This window comes from Herpailurus yagouaroundi, unplaced genomic scaffold (assembly GCF_014898765.1).
Source record: "Herpailurus yagouaroundi ecotype Mexico unplaced genomic scaffold, PumYag 160, whole genome shotgun sequence".
Taxonomy (NCBI): Eukaryota; Metazoa; Chordata; class Mammalia; order Carnivora; family Felidae; genus Herpailurus; species Herpailurus yagouaroundi.
The window spans coordinates 39,533,130-39,560,564 of record NW_024412401.1 but is presented as its reverse complement, the minus strand read 5'-3'; the positions used below and the strand labels follow the sequence as shown (position 1 = coordinate 39,560,564).

Genomic DNA, 27,435 nt, shown 5'->3' with positions numbered 1-27,435 from the left:
TTTATCTGTCCACTTCTTCTACTAATTAGATGAAGTTTCTAGAGGGCTAGGACTCCCTTATTGACTGGTTTATTTATCCCCACTGCCTAGGACATGGCCTGTTATAAAGACAGTGCTGAATAAACACCTGTTGAATGAAAGGAAGACTTACTTACATCATCTGGCCCAATACCTTTACTTTAAGGATGAGGAAACTGAAGCCCCAAGAGAAGGGACCATGCTATAAGATTCTCTTTGGTCTTTCTGATTCTCTGGTAACTAATCCATCTTGGAAATTAAAAGAGAGGCCTCATACCATATATCATCTGCATCATCTCGAATTTCTGGCTTTATCGTTATGTCACAGGGTTTCTTCATGCATGCATGCCTACATGCATTTATTTACCTACATTTATTGGCCATCTACTTGGTGCCTGGCCTGGCACCAAAAGCTTAGGCTAATGTGGCAAGTACTGCTAGTCCCCACCTCTAGGGTCTCATTATCTAGACAAAATGCCACTGACCAGGAGAACCACACTGATACATTCTGAAACAGTCCCAAGGAAAGAGCTTGGTAGGCTCTAAGAGAGAGACAGGATGTTAACAAGGAGTTCTGAGAGCCCCAGCATGTCTAGAAGGCTTTCTATAGAACCGGCCAGTCTCTGAGCTCACAGTCCAGACCTGTGGCTAACGGGCCATGCAACCTGCCCCGTCCCCCCCTTACAGCATTAGATGCACTCAGTGCAGATGAGACTTCAAGGAGGGTCCAAACAGACTGTCAGAGCTAGAAATGTCCTTTGAAGTTATATACCTATGTCTTCATTTTACAGAAGGGAGACTGTGGTCCCTAGATGGGGAGTCACGGATCAGGGTCGGAGCAAGTTTTAGGAAATCAATACTGGAATCCTGGTCTCCTGATTCAAGGGTCAGCACTTTGGTGTTTTGTTTTGTTTTGTTTTTTCCTTCTTCTTCTTCTTTTTTTTCTTAAGCTTAGTTACAGAGATTAAGTGCAATTTTTCTTTCCTATCTTCTAATCCAACAATGAACCTTAGCAACTCTGATGAGAGTTTCATGGGAAATTGATTCATGTATGTGTCTGTGCATGTCTGTTTTTGCCTTTCACACATACTCTCCAGACTGACCCTGGCCAAGAACAAGACTAATGAAAACCAAACAATAGAAAGAATCATGAACATTTAAATCTTTATGGTTCCCCAAGATTGCATTGTGTTCTTGCAAGACCATTATCTCATTGTTTTTTTTTAGGACACCCCTCATGAGACTGCATGGACATCACCCGCTTTTTCCAGGGGAAACAGCTGAGACTCAAACCACTGAAAGGATCTGGTCAGGGTCACACAGCAAATCAGCCATGTGCTGGTCCGGGAATCAGGTCTCTTAATTTTGAATTCAGACTCTCTAAAATAATGTCTGAGGTTCCTGTTTGCACAGACACAACATAAACCCACTAAGACCTGCCTGAAGGATTCTCATCATATCTGAGCACAGACTGAATGGATTCTGTCCACTCTTCCTGCCAACGTCCAGTGTGAGATAAATTCCTCCATTCTTTCCACATCTGTAATTACTCTGATGGCTGTTATTTTCCTTCTCTTTCCTATTCATGTATTTGTTTGCTTAAAAATCAGGAATTGGAGAAGCACAACTAAAGTCCAGTCCATCCTACCTACCCCAAGGGCAAACAGCGAGAGAACAAAGAAGTAAGTGATATCAAGACACTCATTACAACCTGATTTCACTAACTCATTGTTTTCCAAAGGGCCTCTTGCCCTACCCCACCCTCTAATAACATACTAAATTAAAATCTATTCTTTTGATTTATATTTCTCTGATAAAGAAGATGTGGAATGTATATATCTACATACATACATACAATGGAATATTACTTGGCAAGAATGAACTCTTGCCATTTGCAACAACGTGGATGGAACTAGAATATGCTAAGCAAAATAAGTCAGGCAGAGAAAGACAGACATCATATGATTTCCTTCATATGTGGAATTTATGAAACACAACAGATGAACATAGGAGAAAGGAACGTAAAATAAGATAAAAACAGAGAGGGAGGCAAACCATAAGAGACTCTTAAATACAGAGAACAAACAGAGGATTGTAGGAGGGGTGGTGGGTGGGGGAATGAGCTAAATGGGTGATGGGCATTGAGGAGGGCACTTGTTGGGATGAGCACTGGGTGTCATATGTAAGTGACGAATCACTGTTTTCTACTCCTGAAACCAATACTACACTGTATGTTAACTAACTTGAATTTAAATAAATAAAATTTAAAAAATATATTCTTTTATTTCCAGAAATAACATTTCCCTCATTCCAAATACTCATACCTGAAACTTGAAAGTAATTGGGTAACTCCTTAAAACCTTTGCATCCAATATATCACCAAATATGGTTGATTCTACCTTTAAAACATACCTCCAATCCATCTACTCTTCTAGGCAAATAATCATAATTTCTGGTTCAGACTTTAGTAATAACTCCTGGATGGACTTTCTCATTTTCCCTTAATTCTTTTTTCATACAGTACCCAGAGGAATTTTATAAAAACACAAATAAATAAATCCAAACAAATAAATCCAAACTCCATAATGTTTGCCCCTGCTTACCTCTACAGTTATGTTTCTGTATATCCCCCCCCCCCTTTAATTTAAGGAGGAATTATACTCTCTTATGACCTGTCAAAATAATAATCTTCAGCTTGTAATTATATTTTTACTTGGGCTATTATTTAGCCCAGCCCACATGGAGACTGACCTACAATAGGTACTTATTATGGACTGACTGACTGACGGACGAAGGACACAAGGAAGGAAAGAAGGACACAGGGAAGGACACAGGAAGGACACAAGGAAGGAAGGAAGGAAGGAAGGAAAGACTTTATTAGTAGAGCCTTCTGTCCATCATTTAACCTCTGTGGATCTTATTTAACATCTGTAGAGAAAACACCATAACAACACACTTTAAAATTCAGTAGTGCATCAGACAGACCCATTGAAATTTAGATAAGTCATGTGTTAGCACCAAACAGGGACCCTTCACACTTTCAAAATCATGAAGGTACTTGGAGACAGTAAGCACTTCTATGGCTGCTGCTGGCCCTGGAGATCTGTTGATTTTGCTAAACCCTTTTGCTTACCTTAATGTTCTCAGAACCCATATTTCATTCTGAGAGGTACTTGGCCGAAGACTGACATGAGGGAGTCATAGGTAGATGATGCCCAACTTCTAGAAATAGAGTACAATTGTGCTGACTATATAATCTGCTAGCCTGGGATAGGAGCAGAGGTATTTATTCTGGGCTTGAAGAAATAGCTCTTAATCCTGATGCTTCTCATCAGTCCTGGCAGGCAGGACATCAGAATGCAGGTAAGACCATGTCAGGTAGGCAGCACAGAGAAGCACCCACTCAGGAAGAGGTCCGACCTGGAGCAGGCATTTCAGCAACATGCTACTGGAAATGCACTTCATCAAGTCTCCTCCTCCTCCTCATCTACTTACATGTTCAAAACAAAAAGGAAAATATTTGTTCTCTTTGGTGTATTTATTCTGTTGCTCCTTAGAAACAAGAAAAGCTAGTTCAAATACTTTTTCTCTCCATCCATCAAGATGCCACCTTATGTGCTGCCTGTCACAGCAATGATTATGCTCAGTAATTTGCAGGAATGCCCTGGGATCAGGCAAGGAGATGTAAAACTGGACTCTAGCATCTATTAATGATGAGATCTTACATAAATAAATGACTTTATCTCTTTGAGTCTCAGCTTCCTCATCTAAAAATAAGGCATACTGACATCTATACCTCATTGGTAGACTTATAAAAATATTGAGCATATTTTAACTATTCACCACATGGTAGTTACTGGTATGATGTTAGTGCTACCTGTAGTAGATGCTACCTGCATATGTGATGGTCGTTAACACCATCTAAATTTAGGCTCCGCTGGGGGCAGAGACTGGGTTGGTTTTTCTAGTCTACTGTATCTTCAGAATGTGACATGGTTCCCATCCAGGAAGCATACGAAATCGAAAAATATGTCAACATACAAGTGATTACACTAAGAATCACTAAGAATAACTTCTTCATAAATGCTAGTTCTCTCTTGACTACCTGTTTCATCCTAGATTCTAATAACATTGCTGAATAACAGGGGCACTGGCATTAAAATCCCAGTTTAGCAGATGGGAAAACTGAGATATGAACAGATTAACCACCAGACATAAATTAAAGATATTAATAGACAAATCACAGAAGAGAAAGTGTAGATACCCAGTAAATACTTGAAACGAGGCTCCCTCAAGAGGCTCAATCGCAAAAACATCAATGAGAAACCACGTTTTCATCCATCAAATGGGCCAAGACAAAAAAACTTTCATTTTGTCAAGTAGTAGTGACAGTGTGGGACAGCAGGTCCTGCCACATGCTGCTGGTGGGATGTGAGCTAGTTCACCCTCTCAGAATGCCACAGAATGTACCCATTAAAATGAAAACGACCTACAGCTTATGACCCAGCAATTCCATCTCTCAATATCAACTCTAGAGAAATGTTCACATGTGCCTACAAGGAGGTTCCTGTAAGAGTTCTGTAAGAGTACAATACAGAGTACTGTAAGTACAGTAAGAGTACTGACTGCAGCATTTGTTTGTAATAGGAAAAATGTGTGAAATAATATAAATGCTCAGCATTAGGGGTATGGTGAAATAACCTGTAGCACACTCCCACTATGGAGTACTGTATAGTACTTAAAAGAAATAAAATAGATTTTAGAACCAAAGTGGATAGATAGCCCAGATTACTACATCCCCCCCCCCACCAGAAAAGTCCACTTTTAGTCTATGATGAAGTATATAGTATAGCATGTTGGTTAATTAATTCATCCTTCCATCCATCCATCCATCCATCCATTCTTCTATCAATGTTTGCTAAGTACCCAACTGGTTTCAAGCATCCATACTAGGACAAACCTCTTAAATGATCAATTCTTTATCATCTTCAAGGTCTTAGCTTAGACATCACCTCTTCTGAGAAACCTTCCTTAACTACCTCAAGCTGGGGTAGATACCCTTCCTATGTGGTCCCACAGCCTCCCTAGGCTCTTCCCACTAGAGTGCTTTCCATGCTGCAGGAAAAACACCTGAATCATTGCCTGTTCGGCTCCTTCAAACTGTGTGCTCATGGGGCACCTGTGTGGCTCAGTCAGCTAAGTGCCTAATTCTTAATTTTGGCTCAGGTCATGATCCCACAGTTTATGAGATTGAGACCCATGTCAGGCTCTGTGCTGAGAGTGTAGAGCCTGCTTGGGATTCTCTCTCTCCCTCTCTCTGCCCCTTTCCTGCTCACTCTCGCTCTCTCGCTCTCTCTCCCAAAAATAAATAAATAAACATTAAAATAAACAATGTGCTCATGAGGTCAGGAATCAGGGCTCTATTCCTAGTTCTAGCACAGTATATGGCGTAGCACAGACACTTAGTAAATACTTGCTAAACAACAAATATTACTGAACATGATTATATTTGATTTGCATGATTTGGTCGATGAATGAATTAACAAATGAACACATACAAGAACAAAGAATGGATGAGTCGGGGACATACAGAAAGAGCCAGGAAAAGAAATGGGACTAAAAAAACAATGAGGTGGTGAGTCAGCTTGAGAGCCATAAAAACAGCATGAGAGAGCCACCTGTGTCTTCAGTTGACCCTGATTTGGTCTAAACTTCCTCAATCCTCTGAGGATTAATATGGCATCACATGTCAATGTTATGGCTAAGATCTTTAGGCAAGAGGCATCTTTCCAGAGGTTCCACTTTGTGTTACTGCTGACTCGTTCTTCACTCATTCATTCAACAACCATTCATGAAGCTCTGATGCTGTCACACACTAGCATGTTAAATTTTGTACTTAAGAATCTGAACCAAGTGAGAGAAGAAGGAAAAAAAAAAGAAACAAAAACACAAGCACAGTTAAATATAAGGCAAGCCAAACAGTGATCAAGGACCAAAGATCCTGTTATACAACACCTATGTTCCAAACAGGAGACACTTTTGGTCTCTGTTCAAATATCACCCCATCGGAGGCCTTCCCTTACCACTTCTCTAAAATCACTAAATGCTACCCAACTGCGATATTATGCAATTATTTCTGGTTTGTGTCTCCCAGATACAGCGTAGGAATTTATGAGAACAAGGATCTTTTCTGCTCTGTTCACCACTACATCCCTAGTGCTTAGAAAATAGATGGATTCATGGTGGAAATCAAAAAATATTTGCTGAGTGAAGGGACTGATAGATAAACTATAGTTTTTGAGTGGATTGATGGGGTTCTGAGCACATAGAGTCCAGAGGAAGAGATGTGGGATCCAATTTGTAAAATTTGGACTCATATTCACAAGAAACTCCACCCAGATCATGTAAATATCTCCTTTCCTTATGTTTGTTTTCCCCAAGAATTATATTGGGAATGGCAAGAAGGTGAGGCAAAACAGATATTGTGTTGGCAGGTTAACAGGTCTGAACGAGAGAGAAGAATCAATGGAATAATTAACTGGGATACACACATAAGCCAATTGGGAAAAGTGACTTCTAAGAATATTTCTAGTTGTAAATCAAAAGTCCTAAGCGAGGGGTACAAACATATATGTTCAACCAGAGAATGAATGACTAAGAGCACTTAGCTTTGGAGTTGATAGATTTACATACAACCCCAGGTAGGTGGCTGGATAGCTGTGTAAAGACTGACCTCAGGTCCTCATCCATAATCTAGGATAAGACCACCTACTGTGTGGGGCTGCTGTATAGATTCAATCAAATGAGATTACTTAAGTAACACATTCAGTAAATTCTTGACACATAGTAGGTACTTAGTAAATTACAGCTTCTCCATTTCTCTTCAACTGCCAAACTCTTTCCCATTCTTCATTCAAGAGTGATTCAAAAATATTCACTATCTCCTTTGTGCCAGGAATCATTCTAGGCACTTAGAATGCACTAGCAGACACACAGGCAAAAATTCCAGTCCTCAGGAGGTTTATTTTCCTTAATTGCACCTCAATTCTTCCAAGTTTGGGTTAGAAGCCGCTGACTCTTTATCTCTGTTTCTGCCTTTAGGGCATTATATACTGCAGTGACACTGCTTCCCTAACTCTCTTTCTTCCCACAGTGTGACCACCCTGAGCTCAGACTCCATGCCTGTCCATTCATTGTTTATGGTTTGCTTTATACCTCACTTTCTCTAAGCTAAAAAAAAAAAAAAAAAGGGGGGGGAAGAAGAAGAAGGAAGGAAGGAAGGAAGGAAGGAAGGAAGGAAGGAAGGAAAGAAAGTAAGCAAATAAGTTAGCTTAGTTTTATCCAGAGTCTTTACTTAGAGAAATCTAAAGACTCCATGGAGACCCAAGGAGCATGGTGGCCAGTGCAGGGGCACTTGGCAGTCAAGTTGAGAAAGAGAAGCTCCCCTGCTCTTTCTTCTCAGATAGGTGCCTAAAGAAATTGGCCATGTGACTTGTGCTTCTGGACTCCAAGAGTGGGTCACAGTAACTGACTGAGGTCAAGTGGCCCGTGAGTTGTAGTCTGCCTTCCACTTGCTGTATCTCAAACTTCAGCCAGCTTGGATGCATGTCTGAGCTCCAGAATTCTGCCTTTGCATTATTACCTCAGATGGTGTGGTGCTGTGGTTGACAAGGTGTTATCTGGAATTAGAGGTGGGTTTTAAACCTGACTCTGCCATTACCAGCTGTATTACATTGGATAAATCACTTTTCTGAGCTTCAGCTTTTTCTCTGAGCTTTACCTCCTCATACATATTTGTAAAGCACTTAAAGCAGAGAGAATATCCAGCAAATGGTTGCCATTGTTGTTGTTATTTTTATCATCACCATTATTATTGTCTGCACACTACACATTTCACTAGGGCATCCTAGGGACTCAGTGAGGACCCCTCTGGGTACTGATTCTCATAGTCTCTGCTAAGTCCCTTTTACTACAAAAAAGTGAATGAATCACCTGTCACCTAGGAACAACGTCTACCCACAGCCAAGAGTTTAATGTGTTGGCCCTTCATTTTACAAAGGGGGAAACTGAAGCCGAGAGACGTGATACAACATGTCTTAATAACATATGGTGAATTAGTAGCAGAGTCAATGCTGGTCCCCTTTCCCTCCATCAGTGTCACTTCTCATCCAATAGAGGGGTTTTCATGTAAGGGAGACAGTCCACATTTCTTCTTCATTCTGGCCAAAAGTAATCAGTCTCCTAGAAATGCCCATTGGGTAAGCACAGAAGCCTCTCCCTTCATCAGTGTCATACCTTGGGAAACTATCTCTAGTACAGATAACAGAAAGAATAAATATTTTTGCTGAGAGAAAAAAATGAAGACAAAGGTCAAAGGGAATCATGTAATGGGTTGAGTCAGGAAAGAAAAAGAAAGCATTTTTTTCTCTCTCTCCTCTTTTTCTCCAGAACAGTCTTTATATAGAACTTGTATAAGAGCCAATTTATTTGATATGGAAAAAATGTGAAAGCAGCAAAACATACCACACACACACATGCGTGCACGCGCGCGCACACACACACACACACACACACACACACACACACACACAAAGAGGTATTTGTGTTGGAGTTCAGAACTTGAATTACCAAAAGATAAAGGAGTTGAAATGGTAGGTTGACTTGGAATGATGTTTTACTTGTTTTAGAGTCTCAGAGAACATTCAGGTCAGGATTGTAGTGTAGTCCAGTCTAGGTCTCCAATAAATTCAATGGGACTCAAGAAAGACATAGAGGAAGTCAATGTAGGCCTCAGTCTAGCCATGTGTCTGAAACATAGCCTAAGAAAGATTTGCTGGTGAATGAAAGAACAAATGGCACATAAAAGTGTGGGTCCGACTAGTGGTGGTTCTGGAAGTAAAGTGGTACAAGACTGTTCATTTTTTATCATGTAGTTAGGGTCTTCAGCACTGAAGTGTGAGTGTCTATAGGAAAGGCGCCAGGTCATTCCTGACATACCCAGATCCCAGTGAACACTCTGGCTCACAGAATGTTCTCAATACATATTCATAAATTGAGTGAGTATTGGGAACGAAACCTTGGAAATCCCAGAGCCTTATTGATCACTTTGAGCAGTGGCTATTAAACTGTATGTAACCACGGGGCACCTGGGTGGCTCAGTCAGTTAAGCATCTGACTTTGGCTCAGGTCACAATCTCACGGCTCATGAGTTTGAGCCCTACGTCAGGTTCTATGCTGACATTTCAGAGACTGAAGCCTGCTTCAGATTCTATGTCTCCCTTTCTCTCTGCCCCTCCCCAGCTTGCACCCTGTCTCTCTCTTTCAAAAATAAATTAAAAACATTAAAAAAATAAATAAAATAAAATAAATGTAGCCAGTCTTAGAGTAATTTGGGAAGACCCTGTAGGCAAGTTTCTGATCAAGTTGTCTAGGCTGAGATCTAAGGACTTGTCCTAAGTTCTCAGGTGTTGTTGTTGCTCCTGGTCTGGGGCAGGAGAACCTGTTTTAGTGCAGTGGTTCTTAAATGTGACTGCACATTATAATCATCTGGTAATATTTTAAAAGACTTGATGGCCAGGCTTTATCCTCCTTACCAATTAAATAAATGCCTGGGGCATTGGTGGAGGGTGGGAGATGGGGGTGGAGAGGGGATGCTGGCGAAACACAAGTGATTTTAAAGTGCCCCAAGTTTCCATAACGTGCACTTGACTTTGAGAACCCCCAGCCTAGTACGTCTTCCTCCTTGTAAATTAAGGCTTCTGAAGCCCCAGAAAGGGTAAGTGATTAGCCTAAGATCCTAGAGCAAATCAATGACTATCTGGGAATGGAACTCAGGGGACTCTCACTTCTTCAGATGGATTTCCACCATTCCACATTTATCAACTCAAGTCAGCTCTCACAGGCACACAACTCCAGGCAAAAAAAAAAAAAAAAAAAAGCTGGATTTAAACTGAGGGTGTAAGGCATCTATTCTCTCCATTGTTTTATAAAGAAATTTTAAGTGGATGCATATTTATAGAATTTTACCACTCTAGACAAGCAAGAAGATGAAAGAGACAGAGTTATGGAATATTTTCAAGGCAAGATGATCCTTTAAATTTTAAGTACATTCTCAAACACAAACCAAGTGCTGCCTCTGAGTTCCTGAACAGATGTTCTTTCTTCATCTCTGAGTCAATGAATGGGCAAGGGTCTGCTTGTGATGTGCACGTTAATTGCTGGTATGTAAAAGGGAGTGCTGGAAAAGTATTTGAAAGTGGTTCTGTCTCTTAGAAAGATTAAAAGTTTCCTCCAGAACTTGGTTTCTATTAATGATTGGCTCAGTAAATATTTTCAAGTAGACAGAGCAGAGATTGTGTCTTCTATCGTCTTAGAACCAAAGAAAGTGCCACAAAAAGGCCCATAGAAACCACTGACATGAGCACTGTTATCACACAGAAGAGGGAAGTGAGGCTCAAAGAGACTGACGGGCTAATCTAAAATTAGTAAGTGGACCGGCTGGGGCTAAACCAAGGCATCTGACTTCCGAGCTATTGCTCTTTCCAGTACTCAAAGTGTTCCCTACCAATGTCCTTTGCACTTACAGCAGATATTCAACAAAAGTGTGGTGATTAACTTCGTAGATTTCTCGGTACCCAAGTTAGGTGGTGAAAGCACCCTCATTTGTTGGATTAAAGCAGAAGTTGGAATCACATCTTTAAGTGAACACTGGTCGAAGGCACTGGCTTAGGAATCAGGACAGAACCTGATCTTACCACTTTCTAACTATGTGACCTTGGACAAGCGACTTCACGTCTTGAATCTGTTGCACCTTTCTTTGTAAAACAAGAAGGGTAACTGGGCTGGTTTGTGGAGAGGATGAAATAAATGAGTAGAAGATGCAAAGATCTCAGCCCATTGTCTGGCACACAGGCAAAGCACTAATGAGGTCACTGTAAGGTGGCCTCTCAGAAAACATAAAACCTGACGATGTTGGAGGAAAAGGTAGCTTGAGAAATGAATATTAAGGATGAGCACTATCTCGCATAAAAGCCGTGAGCATCCCAAAAGGATCTTGGAGACCTAGAGCTTCAAGGACTCTTAAGGATCAAATGGGTTTGAACCTCTCTTCCACTTTGGAAAAGGAAACAAAACAAGGACTGTGGCAGGTGATGTTCACCTTCCAAGAACATTCTCATGCAAATACACAGAACCATGCTCAATTCCCAGGCAACCTGCTACTTAACTTCACGCCCTTCTCATTCACTGAAAAAGCAATCCGAATGCATGAATCTTCAATTAAATATAAAAAGGAAATCATTAGCAAACTTCCATTCTTCCAATTTCATGAGTAATACCTGACTTACTCATTGCTAATCTTATACAGCCTCCTTCATTTAATTGTTGGGAAAACCAAGAGAGGTCTGGGAATCTTAGAGTTATGTTAGAGCTCTCCCCAAATTCCAGACCTCCTGGTTACTTGTGCTTTGCCATTCTCACCATATCAACTCTGCCTTATTAAGACCGTTCCACACCCACTTCCAGGTTATGAATCCCTAGAAGTGAATCTGTCTGTGATGAATGTTTTTCCAAGACAGGCCTTTCTGACACTCCTTACATTTGCCCACCCACAAGACCACCTCCTTATCCAGAGAGTGCACTTACGTGTCCATGAATCTTCTATTGAGGTGTAGAAGGGAGGCCACATCCACCTGGAGAGGAGGGTCCCGGACCACCTTGTACTGCAGGGGCTTACACTCTAGGCAGAGCGGGCTGTCAGCAACGGAGGTCAACATGGCCGCATCAATCTCCAGGTGCTCATCCAATGTGTAGATCTGGATGCCGTACACCTCCTCACCCACATCCCGGAGTTTGATGGTCAATGGGACATCGCAGAAGACGTTCTGAGGGCCCAGGGAGATGTTCTTCCCACTGACAGTCAATAGTTTGATGTCATTGACAGCCCCACTAGAGTCCCAGTCAGTGGAGACAAAGGTTACCCATATGGTTAAAGACTCAGGGACCAAAGGGTAGCGAAATTCCAGTTCAAGGTAGCAGCCCTGTGGCTCAGGGCAGGCTGGAGGGACTGTGTGTGGGTTGACAGCTGAATTTGGGCTCCAGGTGCGGACACTGGACTTACAGGGCTGTTCAACATCTGGATGACCTATGGAGAAGAGATGAGGGTATGAGTTCCTGAAAGCCCTTCAGTCTGGTCCTTGGAGCTTCCGGTACACAGTAGGAGAGACTGGTCTGACTAGAGCTCAGACAGAGGTGAAAAGAGAGGGAAGATTCTCAGTGTTTTGGTCAATCAGTTGTATGCAAAGCATCCAGCCCATCTCCACCCTTGCAATACAGATCTTGGATAAATCACAAAACATTTGCTCACAACTACATTCAAGTAAGTGTCTTACTATTGAGTCAATGCCCTAACTTTCTTTCTTCATTCCCTACTTGCAGGCTTTGCTGCCCCAGATGGAAAGAAGGAAGGGACACACATTTGCTTAACATACATTTGCTAAACATCGCCTGAACTTGCTTATTTCTTGCAAAGACTCATCTCAGAGGTGAGGCAACTAAGGCTCAGAAATGTGGAGTGGACTGATCAAAGTCTCACAGCTTGATGTGAAGGTCAGTCAGCATTGGAAGCCAGTTTTGTCTCATCTTGAAGTTCATACTCTTTATTCTCCCTACTGCATGCAGAGGCCACAAAAATAAACTAGAATCCTTATAGTACTGCTTTCAGTACAACCTGCTTCAAATGACAGAAGAACCAGAAACCTCCAGCAAAGAAGCGATGAGTGCAGATAGTTCCTCCCATTGGATTGAGGATTCTGGGAGGGAAACTGTGTAGAACCATGAATGACAGAACTGGAAGGCAGCCCTGGAGCCATCTTATCTCTCCTCCTCCTCTTTACCACATGAGGTCATTCCATACCACTGAGCTTCTCAGAGCTCTGTCCAGTCTGACTCAGGAAAGGGGAGGGTTGGGTGAGACAGGGGAGGGGGGAGAAGGAAGGAGGGATTCTTCTACTCTTTCCCCAGGGAGACAATGCCTCATCCCCACTGATCTCAGCCTGCAGTGATTTCTGAATTTTTCTCTGATGAGATCATGTAGTCCTAGACCCTCAGAGAGCTCTCCTTTGCACTGCTGAGAAAAGTAATCAGGACTCTGTAATGATCAGCTCTGATTTGTTTAAGGGAATCTAACAAGAGATACAGATCACTGGTGAGGGTAGGATGCAGGATCTCAAGTTGTCCTATTAGCCACACTTTTTTTCCATCTTTTGGTGGCAAGTGGGATGCTGGGTATTTCTAAATCAAAAGGGAAAAGGCAATCTTTGCTGGAAATGGCTTTGTGGTAGTGTTACAGCATCATAGGAATTGCAATGTGAAAACTAGAAAACCATTTTGGGTAGAAAAGCTATTCCAGTGAAGACTATAAAAATGCCTCCAATCTCCATGCCTCTGCCCAGCCAAGGGAGAAGAGAGAAGACATCAAGTGGAGATGGAGAAGAGAAAAAGAAAAGAAAGTGGGTGGGGGGGTGGCGGTTGAGAAGAATTCAAAAGACTTTTTAGATAGAACACATCAGAGCAGGAATAAATGGATATAACTACTCCACCATTCCTAGGCAAGGTTCATCCATTTCAGCAAATGCTGGCTAGAAGTGACCAGCGATTTAAGTCAAAGGCACAAATAAGACTCCCTAGTGAGGCTGAAGCTTTTCTTCGTGTCGACTCTCCAACCCGATGGAGTCCCTGATTGTCTTAGCTTTATGAGTTGTTGGCACATACATTATCATTTATTCACCGAGCTTTCCTGAGGGCAACATTTTAATGTATATGGAGCACATTCCCTAGCCATTAATGTATTCATCTGTTTGTCACCAAGATCCTGTAAGACAGTTATCATTTTTGTCTCTCATATCTCTGTTTCACTCAATGACAGGTAGCCTTTATTTAATATAGTACCTGGTCCATAGACAGTGATGATAGTGGATATTCAATAAATATTTGGTAAATGAAGAATCTTCTATCTTGCTAATATGGAGTTAAAAAAGCAGCGAGCACTTTGTGGAATGCAGAAGCCCATTGCGTTATGGTGAGTGCCAGGTGAACATTCCACCTCCTCCTCGCACTTTCTCTTGGAACTGGAAAAGGATGCAACAATCTTTCTCCTTCCTTGGAGAAAACGGCTATCAGTGATGGGAGCCACAACACAGCAAAGATGACAAATGTGTCTGTCCCCTGCCTTCTCCCTGATTTCTTGTTAATCAACAGAGGGACCAAATGCTTTTCAAAGGACAGTAAGGTGAGCCTGGACCTTACAGTCAAGTAGGTAAAGAGGAATGGAGATCTTAGCAAAGCTTGTGCTTGTACTGTCATCAGAGACAAACTTTTACATGTCAAAAAGAGCCTCAGGGTTATAGAGTCCAGCCATCACCAATGCAGCAACCCCTTGAACCATGCCAGGCTCCACGGACTGACCATCCTGAGTTCGGTGCCACGCCAAACATGTTACATGCCTCATTTTTGCAATAAGTCTATGGCACAGGTCTTAAGAAACTCATTTTCCAGAAGAGGGAACTGAGACTCAGATGGTTAAGTCACTCCCTGATGGGGAGCAGAATATTATGTGATACTGTTCATCCAGGCAGCATGCCAAACTTTGAAGCAATGGAAGCTGGGCTGAACTATAAGCTCATTGTGTCCTCTACTCTGATGATACCTACCTCACAGGGGTGCTATAAAACTCAAAATGGGATGGTATACTTATTAGATGTCACAAATAGATTAGCTCTGTTATGAAACATAAGGAGGAAGGAACGGGGAAAAGCTTGGGAGGAAGAGGTAGTCTAAGCAAAGAGAAGAGCTGAGAGTGAACAGGAACAAAGATGACTATGGTTGTGAGTGCAAGGGAGAGTAGCAAGTGGTGAGGCCAGCAAGCTAAACATAACCCAGATACTGGAGAGTCTTGTATGGCGCTTTAAGGAAACTGCACTTTATACTGAGAAGGATGGAGGGGCTAGTGAAAAATTTTAAGCAAACAAGTGAAAATTATCTTTTAGCAAAACCACTTTTTAGAGTCACAGATACTATCTATCCATCTATGTATTTGTCCATCTATCTGTCCGCCTGTCCATCCATCCTCCATCCATCCATCCATCCATCCATCCATCCGTCCATCCATCTGTCCGTCCAAAGAATAATTACTGACTGCCTGGTCTGTGCCCAGTGCTAGGCTAGTCCCTGGGAAAACAGGTTTCTATACACATGGCCTCTGCCCCCATGGACCTTCTAGTCTAGTGAAACCAGGTGAGAAATGATTGTACTAACACAGACAATCACACCTGTGGCTTGGACAAGGGACCCTAAAAAGAGATGAGGACCAACCCAAAGTGCCTAAGAGGGAAAAAATGAACAAGGCTAGAAAGTTGACTGGGAGTGACTGTGAGGCAGGGAAAAGGGCAGAGAAAAGGGGGAAGGGAGGAGAAGGGAAGGAAGGAAGGAGGAAAAAAGTAAGAAGGAAGGGGGAAGAAAGAAAAGCATGAAAGTACTGTTACTTCATTATTAATACCTACCCTTTTGTATATACGGTGATTACATGAAAAGGTACATGTTGATACAAGCTGTGCACTAGAAATGAGGCTACATATGTGTGAAATATATTTTTATATACTTATGCTGATTTAAATGTACATTTATGAAGATCCATACAGACATCTATTATATATCTTTGTGTATAAACCCTGCAGCTGTTGACACAAATATAGTTATAAAAACTTAGTGCCGAGTTTTTCCAGATGAATACTGCAGCACACCTGAAATATTATGGGCAGAAAAATGGGGGAAAGGACTCACACAGATAAGAAAAAATGAAAACAGCTAGTGCCATGTGTCACTCTCATGGAAAACCCAACATTTGCAAGGTGTTACATGCTTGGACATGTGATCTTACCAGAGATGTGAGTTGATGAGGCCTAACTATCTCAGTCCTGGGTGACAAGTGTCCATGGTATTAAACACCTCAAGAAACACTCAACTCTGAAATACAGTTTTTGCTCAAGATATAGGAAAACAGGGTCTCTTCTGAGTCCAATCACCTTCTGTGGCCAAAGGCAAGAATTTCTGTGACTGTATTTACCTGAAGTTCATGGAACAGAGTTAATGGAACACCACAGATGTGCAATAAATATTTGTTAAGTGATAAATATTCTATCTTCTTAATGTGGGGTTAAAATAAAGAAGTTACAGCTCTGTGGAATATTAGAGCTAGAGAGAACGTTTATTCTGTGCATGAGATGCTATCTTCAGAGAAGCTAAGTGACTCATTCAAGGGCACAGAGCACATTAATGTTGGGGCTCAGACCAAGGTCCAGTCCTCTTTATCCCCCCACCCCAAAGATCTGTCTGGCATTGCTCATGGATTTGAGAGTTTTATGTTAGTTTGGGAAGTCTAAAAACTTAAACATGCAAAGATAAATAGGATGAAAATGAGTTGAGAAATAAATTGCAGAGTTTGGCTCATGGAAAAGTTTATTTCTTCAAGGATATTAAAAGGGTCTCAGCCAAAAGGATCACACAGCCTGTAATAGGATGCTCTAAAAAAAGAACAGTGTCTTTTCCTGGCCTGCATGCACTAAATTTACATATTCTGAAGGAAAACCCAAGGCTGCTGGGTTTCCTTGCATGCCTGAGTCAGCTCAGGGAACGAGGGGGCTCAGCACTTCCAGTTGAACTCTGCTCTACATATCGTGCTTTAAGAAGGTCAACAGCAAACCAGGAACAGACTTAACCGATTGACAGTCGGGTTGGATGGAGGTGTGGGGAGATGTCTGAAAATTATTTCATTCATGCAACTGGTAGAACAAACCAAGATGTTTTAGCCAGAGAAGTCTCAGTGGAGAGTCTTGCTGATTATACCTCCTAAATATCTCTCAATTCCATTGACTTCTCTCCATTTCTCACTGCCACGGACCACACCCTGGCCACCACCATCCCTATTCCAGATTCCTGCAACAGCCACTGCTCCCTTTCCCCCAGCACACACTCCTCAGGCTCTTCACCACAGAGCAACCCACGCAATCTTGACAACATGTACATCTCACCATGCAACAGACTCCTGCCAAGGCATGTGGTGCCTCCTTGCTGCCCTCAGTAAAAACCCATCGTTATCCACTCGTTATAGAACACTCAGTCCAACCTTCCCCGACTCCACACCTTACTCTTCATGCTCCAAACCCTCTTAATCTCTCAGAGCATTACTGAAGACCTTCTGTTTATGAGGGTTACATCTACTAGTAGTTGCCATACTATCAATGAAAACTGAGAAACTTTAGAACACAAGAACACATACGCATGTGCTCTATTAGCTATTGGAGCAGTAATAACATCGCATTCCATGCAGGACGGGAAAGCTCCATTCTCATGAGAGACTGGGAGTGGAAATGGTAATCAGTATCATAGAATCATTATGAAAATAATTTTGGTCTTTGAGGATACCCTATGAAGTCTCTAGGAATGCCATAAGCCTCCAGATCAGACTCAAAAAACCACTGTTCTAAACATACCCAGTTTCTTTCATGTTGTCAAATGTGCCTTGCTCACTGGCGTGGTGACATTTCCTGGGTGGCCTTAGTCTCAGTTCTACACGAGGCCAGCTTCTCACTGCTCCCCCCAGCACTCTGTGCTTCGATCAGCATGGGCCTCACTGCACTGGATGGTTACCATCCAGCACCCCTGTTAGATGGCCGGCTCCGCCTTGCCCCATGCACCCAGCACAGTGCCAGGCACACAGTTCCTACAGTGGTCACAGGTGAGACTTGTTCATTCTGTGCACACACAATGTGTTGTCAGCTGGAAGAAACATGCATTTTCTTCCAGGAAAACCCAAAGTGGGTTCTGCTGGCATGGAAAAGTCACGCCTGTGGATTTCAGGAAGAACTTTCTAACGAATGGAAGGCCAAGGAATGTATGAGCTGGTGCTAGGAGAGCCTCAGTAAGGGAGGGCAGGAGGGGGATTCCTGCACTGGGTGGGAACTGGGGCTGGATGACCTAGCCACCCCTTCCAAGTCTGACAGCCCGTGATTCTGTGAGGCTGAACTGAGGGCTTCTCCCAGACATCCCTCTTGCTTTACATTCCAGATGGATTTGTTTAGAGTTCCCAAGTTCAGCTCTCATTTTTATTTTAAGCTACTTTAGAAGATAACAAAGTACAGTGCTGTCATTTTTCTCCTTCACTTTCCTCTCTGATCCCTCTCCCTTGCTTTATTCTCTGGCTTTTTCTTTCCAACCTCCTTTCTAAAAATATAAAGGAAAAGAGGGGAGTTCTCACTGAACCTCAGTGAGGAATCAGATTCTGCTCCCTCTGATGGACTGTGGTCCCCACCCAGGGACCATGGGCATGAGCTGCCCTGCACAGAAGCAAGAGGGACCGGGCGGTTGGGGGGGGGGGGGCGGAGTTCTAAGCGGAAGTCTCTGAGGGTAAGGGAGAACATGGGGTCTCTGCCAGCCTGGCTTCAGACACTAGATCTGAGCCCTAAAGAAGGGGACATTGCAAAAGGAAACTGAGTAGGGAACTTTCCATGAGATTCTGTTAAGTTCCAAGTGGCTGCTGCAAAGCCAAGTGACCATGGAACAAAGAATTGGGTAAAAGGCACTCTCTTAATTTCTGTAGAAAACCCAGTAGATCTGGCAGTGTGCAGGACTAGAAGACAGCACAGAGACTGTTAGCCCTAGGGAGGTCTGGGAGACCCCCAGACGGGGAGGGTCTGGTCATGGGGAGAGCCCACAACAGTGGCAATCATGAGGTGCTTCCCTCAAGTGTCTTGCTGATAAATGGATCCCAAAAAGGAGGGTACATGGCAGAAAACATTGAGAGGGATAGCTGTGGTGTATATGTGGATGCCCTGGGGATTCTCAGAAACAACCAAAGAAGATAAAGACTACTGAAACCTTGACTAACCCCCGCGCCCCCCCCCCCCAGGTATGTGTGCTGATTCTAAGGTGATCTTGAACCAACAGGCTGTCGGGGTCAGGAGGCGTGTATAAACACACATACAAGCTGTGTCTTTATCAGGTGTGTGGCCTCAGGCACTTGTTCACTATCTCAGCACCTTGGTTTCCTCAAATTTAAAGTGGGATGTCAAACCTAACACAGTGAAGAGTTCAAAGACTATGTGTTGAATCGACACATGAGTATTGGCCTTGATCTTGGCCGAAGGGTGCAAACTTCTAGTTGTATGATGGATAAATTCTGGAGTTTTAATATACAACATGGGGACTCTAGTGAATAATATTGTATCATACACTTGAAAATTGCCTAGAGAGTAGATCTTACATGTTCTCACCACAAAAAACAAAAAAGTATGAGATGATGGATGTGTAAACTAACCTTACTGTGGTAATTACTTCACAATGATACATGTATCAAATCATCACTCTGTACAATGTGATGTTAGATGTCAAAAATGTCTCAAAAACACTTGGGGGAAAAGACAAAAATAAAATTTTAAAAAATAAAATTAATAAAAGAATAAAATTATAAAAATAAATAAATAAATAATAAAATAAAATTTAAAAACTTGGCCTTGAAGATTCCATAAAGATCAAATGAGATAGTATGTAAAGAGTTGTTCTTTGTACCCCTAACCTGTAAATGAGCTTCCAGGTGGCCTTACCTTCTGCTTCCCGAGGACTCCAGTGTCCTGATGGGCCACAGGGCATCGGGGAGGAGGCATTAATGGCATACTGCACCAGGATTCTCCCTTCCAGACAAAGTTCACATGCTGATCCCAATTCTCTAGGAGGCCAAGGAAAGAAGGGAAATGCACTGACTTAGGAACGGTTGAATGAGCTCCTGATCCAGGGCAGAAGACACAACAATTCCACATTACCCTATCCTCCTTATCCTCGCCAAAGATTCCAGAATATGAGCATAAGTGAAATTCCTCCCCAGTGTTCAGCAAAGATCTTATTTAGGCCTATGTGGTTTCTGTCATAACGATAGATACACTTGTTTAATTTCAAGCAGTACAGAATCAACAGGCCAACTACTTACTACCTGTACTAATCTTAGTTTCATCAGACATTCAAGGCTCCACTGAGGACTTGATGTGTGCTTGTGAAAAAATCTTTAGTCCCATTTAACCTCCAATTTTATTCTTTTAACAGTGCTTATCAGGTACCTCCCATGTGCCAGACACCATCCTGGGTCCTAGGTATGAAATAGAAAGAAGGCATGATCTAGTTCCTTCATTCAAAAATGAGTTGGGTGAACCAGATGGTGCCTATAGAACCTTCCAGCCCTGACACTGTGTGGATGGATGAATCACCTTTAACAGTGAAAAGCAGTTTCTTTACCATGGTATCAAATTCCTTTTAGCAGCTTTCCAAGGGGCAAGCCAATCCCTTGAAGGGAACAGCCCTAGAAGTGGAATATTACAGTGGCTTCCGCTACCATCTAGTGTCTCATGTATCTGGATTCAATCTCCCCTTAGCCACAATAGCCTCTGGGATCTTGCTTGTTCTCCAGACTTGGCATCTGTTTAGGAGGCAGCTGCCAGGAGGGGAGAGGGATCAGCCCATTATTTCTCAAAATGCAATGGTCCTGCCAATACCTCTTTCATCATTCCTAGAAGAATCTTTATCCCTTGACTACCTGAAAGATACAGTGGAGGAGTCTTAGGGCTTTCCCTTCGTAGAGAAGCTCTATAGCCCTTGGGATCACATGGTAAGAAAGAGTATACTTGTAAGCATCTGTCTATTGGTGTTCCCCATTCCTCTTCCACACAGCTACCAGGGAACTCATCCCCAAATCTATATCTTAACAGATCATTCTCCTGCTTATCTGCTTATATGGTGGTCAACATATGTGGATAGGTGGATGGGTGAATGGGTGGGTGGGTGGGTAGATGGATGGATGGTGGATGGGTGGATACTGGCTGGGTGCATTGGTGAGTGGATGGGTGGGTGGGTGGATGGATGTATGGATGGATGGTGGATAGGTGGGTGGTGGATGGGTGGATAGATGGGTAGGTGGATAGATGAATGGGTGAACACCAGTAACTCAGACATGTTGCTAAGACTCATGACTAACCTAGTCTAGACCCTCAAATTGCAGAATTTGCATCCTCAGCTTTATCACTATAAATATAAAATCATACGTAGGTAGAAATTTTGCAAGCACATTGATATCCAGTGGTAGGAGAATGATGAAATAGCCTAAGATTAACATGGTCAATAAAATGGTAAGAAGTCATTACAAAAATGTTCCCTGAAATGTCATGGAATGCTATAATGTTAAGTGAAAAAGCTGTATTCAAAACTGAATTTATAGCAGCATCTCAGTACTGTTCAAATAACTTCAATATTACAAAATACTGGCAGCAATGTCTGGGTGGTGGAACAAGTATAGGATGATCCCCATTTTTATTCCTTCTGGTTTTCTGAATTTTCTATGTATTTTGAATATCTAGGAGTTACTCCTGGACTAGCAATCACAATAATTATACAAATATACTTGTAGACAGGGAATGAGGAGTGGAGAGAGAGTTCCTTACTCTGGAAGGCTGAGTTCCATTACAATGACCACAAACCATGCATAGCAGCTCAGAGTCACATGACTGGCTCTATGATGACAATGAGATTATAAAGGTTCTGGGATGGAATTAGGAAACACACTGACCTTAATGGACATGGAACCTTTCTTTCTATTTCTTTATATGTCATGCTTCAGATGACACTCATAGAGTGAGTGCCCTGTACTTCACAGAGTTCTTGACACATCCTCGGTTTCCAATAAATACTTTGATGAGTGACTAAACCATCATCCACCTGACAGTAAATGTGCCTTGTTTGCACAGAGCCCTACAAAATACCTTTCATCATATTCAATCATTGGTTCATGTATTCATTCATTTTTTTCATCTGTTCATTCAATGGGTAGTCATTGAACAGCCTCTAGCTGTTAGCACTGTACAAGTACCAGACATTGACCATCGAAGGGTGAGGAAATTAGATGTGCTACCTATAACTCAGAGAGCTTGCAGCCTGGTGGATAGTCCATCAACAAGTAGACAAATATAAAATAACAGGCTCATTAAGTTCTAGAAGCAAAGGAAATGTATGACGTATGCAAGAATACCAGTGGGAGAGGTGTACTGGGCTAATTAAAATTGGAACAGTCATGAAAGGCCTTAGTGAGGGAATGCCATCTATGGTGAGAGCTGAAGGATGACATAAAGAGTGGATATAAAGTATTCCAGGGGCAGTCGCAGGAACATAAAGGACCTAAGCAGGAAAAAAAGGGCTTGGTGTATAGGGATCCCAAAGGAAGTGTGAGTGACAGGAGTCACGAATGAAGGAAAGAGTGGTAAGAGAGGCAGTTGGACAAATAGGCAAGGATTAGATCATGGGAAGTCCTGTAGACCACATGGTGATCATACATAAAAGAAATGGGAAGCCACTAGAGGGTTGTAAGCCACTGGAGCCACTCCAAGTCATGGAGCAACATGATATAATTTACATTTTAAAAAGATTGCTCTGAATGCTAAATGAAACATGGATTGAGGAAAGAAGGACAAAAGTAAAGGCTAAGTCAGCAACTAAAAAGCAATGGTGTGATTCTGGGCAGTGGGTCATGTTCCCATTTTACAGATTAGGAAATAGAAGATCATGAGTACAATGTATTCATGCCAAGGTTATAGCTTGTAAAGGCTTTACCAAAATCAGGAAGTATCTATACATCCAGGGAGTATATAGTATTTTTTTTTTACCTCTGGCATTTATTTGATTTTTATTTGCACCTGTATCTACACACACACACACACACACACACACACTCTGAAATCACAGATGTACAGGATGTTAACACTGGAAGAGATCATCTTTCTCACCTAGGTTCCATGAGAATCAAAGCTTAATGCTCAAGTCTGTGCTAATATGGCAGCCAGCAGTCACATGTGGGTCTTTGAACGTAAGTTAATTAACATTAAATAAATTTAATAAATTATAAATGAAATAAATTTAAATAAATTCAGTTCCACACTTGTCACATTTCAAGTGCTTCATAGCCAGTTGGCTAATGGCTACCATATTGGATGGTACAGATAGAGAATATTTCCATTACTGCAGAAGTACCATTGAACAGTGCTTCTTTAAGATGTCCACTGTGTATGATGAGTTTACTTCTCTCCTATGCATCTAGAATGGTACTCATTATGTACCATTCTAAGGAGAATTGAGAAAATAGTTACTCAAGTCATTTTCTGTGTTCTGAGATTTGCAATAGGAACCTTGGTTGCAAAAGGCTAGATGCCCTTTGGCTTACAGATCAGAAGACTGAGGCTGAAGAGGAAGAGGAAATGAATGAGATTGCAAAGACTTGAGACCCAGGTCTCTTGCTTCTCAGTCCAGAATTCTTTCTAATACCCCACCACCAATTGTTCAGATAACTGAAACCATTCCATCAACACATGTTTGCAAGACAGATAAAAATAAAGGAGTTAGAAAAGCCAGGGGTGGCCTTGAATTATTTATTCAGTTGCCCATGTGTGAGGACACAGGCTGTGGGAGGATCTGAATATGTTTTTTTAAGGAAAACCCTTGTATTCTCTTAGACCACAGATGTGAGGAACAGCAGGAGGACGTAGGGATGGCCAGGGGCGAGAGGTTGGCATTGATGGATGTAGTGGAAAACACCAGAGATTTTGCAGGGAAAGAGAATTTTCAAGTAGCTAAACAGCTCTGGGAAACTTCGTATGAGATGGGAGCTAATATTTCTTGAACATAGAGGGTGTGCTAGGCATACCACAGATGTCACATGTTTGTTGAATTCCCCACAAAATCCAGCTGAAGTGGGCACAATTATGGAAGAAGATTCAGAGGGTCAGAGAGAATAAGGTGAGAATGCTTGCCAAAGGCCCCATAGACCAAGAGTGGTGGAGCGGGGAGCGGAGTGCAGACAATTTGTCAGTAGAGCTTGTATGCTCTGCACCAGGCCAATGCACATGAGTGCAAACTGAGTGTATGCGGGAGTGATAGCTCAATTTCTTTGTAACAATTTATTGAACTGGTGGACCAACTTCCTTTAGCCATAGCCTATCGTCTATGTAGCTGTTAACCCTAATTAGACATGTTTCTAAAATGTCAGTTTTAATTTAACATATGATAACTCCGTTATGAAATCTTAGACTGAACAGAATAGCTATTGTACGAGCCTCAAGTACCAACTGACTATAGGTTATTAAAAACATATTGATTGGAGCTGAGGGTACCATGTAATAGAGACCTATCTCATTACACAACAATTAACCCTCCAATAGGTTTCCAACAATCAGATGGTATTTATTTAATGGACAATAACTGCTTTATGAAATATAAATTAAATACATACACAGGAAGCTTCATTTACAAAACTTCCATTTTTAAGTGGAATTGAGGCCAAGGCTTGACCAAAAGTCTGATACTTCTCATCGCCACAGAAAAAATAAATAAATCTACAGGCTGCTGGAGAGCCTGCTCTGAAGTGTCACATGAGGTTTCCCAAACCCAGCTCTGAGCTCCCAGTGAGGGCGGCTGGGGGCAGGGGAAGGGGGTTTTTATAGAGGGCCCAGGGATTACATTTCCTTCCCCTATGAACACATGCACCCAGCTGCCAGACAAAGGTTCTAGATTCAGGGACTGATGGTACTGTAGAAAATTAGAGATCCCATTTTTTTTTAAGAAGGCTCCACACCTGGTGAGAAGCCCAACGCAGGGCTTGAACTCACGACGCTGAGATCAAGACCTGGGTTGAGATCAAGAATTGGACACTCAACCAACTGAGCCACCCAGGTGCCCCAGAGCCTCAATTTAATGTGGCACCATGAACTAATATGTATTTACACACACACACACACACACACACACACACACACACACACACACACACGAGAGAGCTCCTTACCACCTTCTGTGGCTCTTTTGAGGGTAGGGGTAACACCCCTTCATAATTCAAATTTTAGACGGACTTAATGAAAACACACAGGGGCCAGAGACAAGACGCTGCAAAATGTGAGTCAGAGCCCAGCTCCCACCAACTTCTACGGGCTCTTGGTCAAATCTCTCAGCCTCTTTCAGCTCCAATTCCTGCCTTACCCAGCGAATGAGGAAAATGATTTCCCCTTCATAGAGTTACTAGAAAGAGTAAATGAGACTCTGCAAACAAAGCTTTTAATGCAGAATCTTTCCCAGAGTAAGCACTTAATGAATGGCAACAGCCACGACCTCAGAGAATTATTTGTTAATCCTTAGCTGGCTTTTATTTTTGCCATCATCAATGGTATATCATCAGTATGAGATAAAACACTCCCAAGAAGGGCTGGGATAGAGGTTAAGACACTAATAAGCCCTAAATTAAAGGCAAGGGTAGATGTCAACATCTTAATCTATTTTCCCGACTCTTTAGAATCTGTTTTCCTTAAAGCCTGAGCTCCTCAGAGGGTCTCCATGCTGAAAGGCATCACAAGAGACCCCTGGATTCAGGTTCATGCCTGCAGACTACTGAGGCATCGTAAGACACACGTTTCTGAGGTAGAAGACCACTCTGCAAGGGAAAGTAACTTGCCCAAGTCAGTACAGCTAATAAGTGGCAGATGGGGGAGCAGAACTCCTGTGCCTCGGTTTATCATTCCTGGTCTTCTAAAAATTCTACCTTCAATTCTACAAAGAAATACTGTGCACAAAGATTCTAATTATATGTATTATACATATATTATATATATGTATTTGCATGTATATTCATGTATGATATGAATATGTATATATACACATATACACCTTGATATTTAATATATACTATACATATATTACAATTACCCATTAACCAGGGGCAATTTCAAATCCTGAATGCATGGAGAAGAGATCAGGACCTCCATCCCAGAGGATAGAGTTTCCAGGTATTTCAGAATAAAATAAAGCTAAACATTCATTCATTGAAAACATGCATCATTACTTATTAATTTCGATTAGCAATCATTCATGTATCCCCTGACCCCCAAATCTACAACATGCCTATCTGGACCAGTCACTGTTAAGTGGCTGAACTGCCAGGGGCAGTTGAACAAGAGAGCAAGGACAGAGAACACAGCACAACTCCTCTCCAAGACTGCTTCCCTTCTGAAGTCCCTTCTTCTTGGCAGGAGAGAGAGGGATCACCACTTCACAGGCCACACTCACCTTTCAAAGAAGTGGCCATCGATGGGCGGAAACCACTCCAGCGTCACGGAGTCGGTCGTGTGGCCCACGATCTGGGGGGCCAGGGCGACAGGCGCCGGCTTCCTGGAGGGCTGCCAGCTCTGGTACACCAGGTCCAGGTAACAGTGCATTCTGGCAACTTGATTGGGCGTGAAGGAGTCCGTACAGTCGTCATCTGCGAGCGGGCAGAGGGAGAGATAAAAACCTGGCTGCATGGGAGGGCATGAGAGAGAGTTATGACGTCTCCCAGGGAACAGCCAGCCAGCACCCCAGTCCTTGCCAACACAGAGCTGGCCTCTTTCAGTGCTTAAGAATTAATGGTCTGTGCACAAATGAGTGCAGTCATCACCTCTGGAGGCAGGTGAGAGGGAACGGGAGGAAGGGGAGGGTGGATGGGACTGAGCAGCCCAGAGGTCACAGCTAAGGACAAGGGACAGGTAAATTGCTTTCCATGGGCCCCCAAATCCCTGGTCAGTAAGCGATGTATTTCTTTATTCTGCCCCTGCCTCACTACTCACCCAGTATCTCCCATTCATTCATTCATTCATTCGTTCATTCATTCATTTCCTTGTTGATTCACTCACTCACTCCCTTCTATTCACCCATACATTCATTCATCCATTCCACTATCCATGGATGCAGGGATACTGTCCTTCACAAACCTTCGGAGCATCTATCCCATATTCTCTTCTCTGTCCCAGGGGCCACGGGAAGATGAAACTTAAAATGTTCCTGCCCCAGAGGAGGGACCACTCTAGCTACAGAGTGAAGGCCAGTTTGTTGTATGAGTCAAGGCGATCAGAAGACTGTTGATGACTGCAATGCTGACCACTGATGAACAAGAGACAGCACGTTGGGGAAGGGCAGTGCTCCAGGGAGGCTTCTGAAGAAGGAGGTACTTGAGGTCAACCAGACTGGATGGCTCAGATGGAGAAAGAAAGGTCAGGACTGTAGGGAGCTACAGGACCCAGGGACATGGTGTCCTTTGCAGTGAGCACAGCCAGAGGCAGGCAGCCCTAGGAACTATCAGGCTCATGTCCGTCCTGGGAATGAGGACAGCACTGTCACTGGGACATTTGCTGTGTGCTTAGTATAAGCCAGGCATGGTGCACTGGGCCTTGGACACATTTAACACTCCCATGATTTGGGGAGTAAATACTATGATTTTCTCCATTTTACAGAGAAGGGAATAGAGGTTGAGAGAGG

General features: G+C 42.5%; 1 protein-coding gene across 1 annotated transcript in view; it reads right to left on the bottom strand.

The window, feature by feature from the left end:
* PAPPA (pappalysin 1) overlaps positions 1–27,435 on the bottom strand; it is a gene marked incomplete at its 5' end in the record, with an annotated part of 243,324 nt that overhangs the window by 151,181 nt on the left and 64,708 nt on the right. The window contains 3 exons of the mRNA XM_040481178.1: positions 11,662–12,160; positions 19,674–19,795; positions 26,212–26,404. Coding sequence (XP_040337112.1) covers positions 11,662–12,160; positions 19,674–19,795; positions 26,212–26,404 — 814 coding nt within the window. The remainder of the gene's footprint in view (positions 1–11,661; positions 12,161–19,673; positions 19,796–26,211; positions 26,405–27,435) is intronic.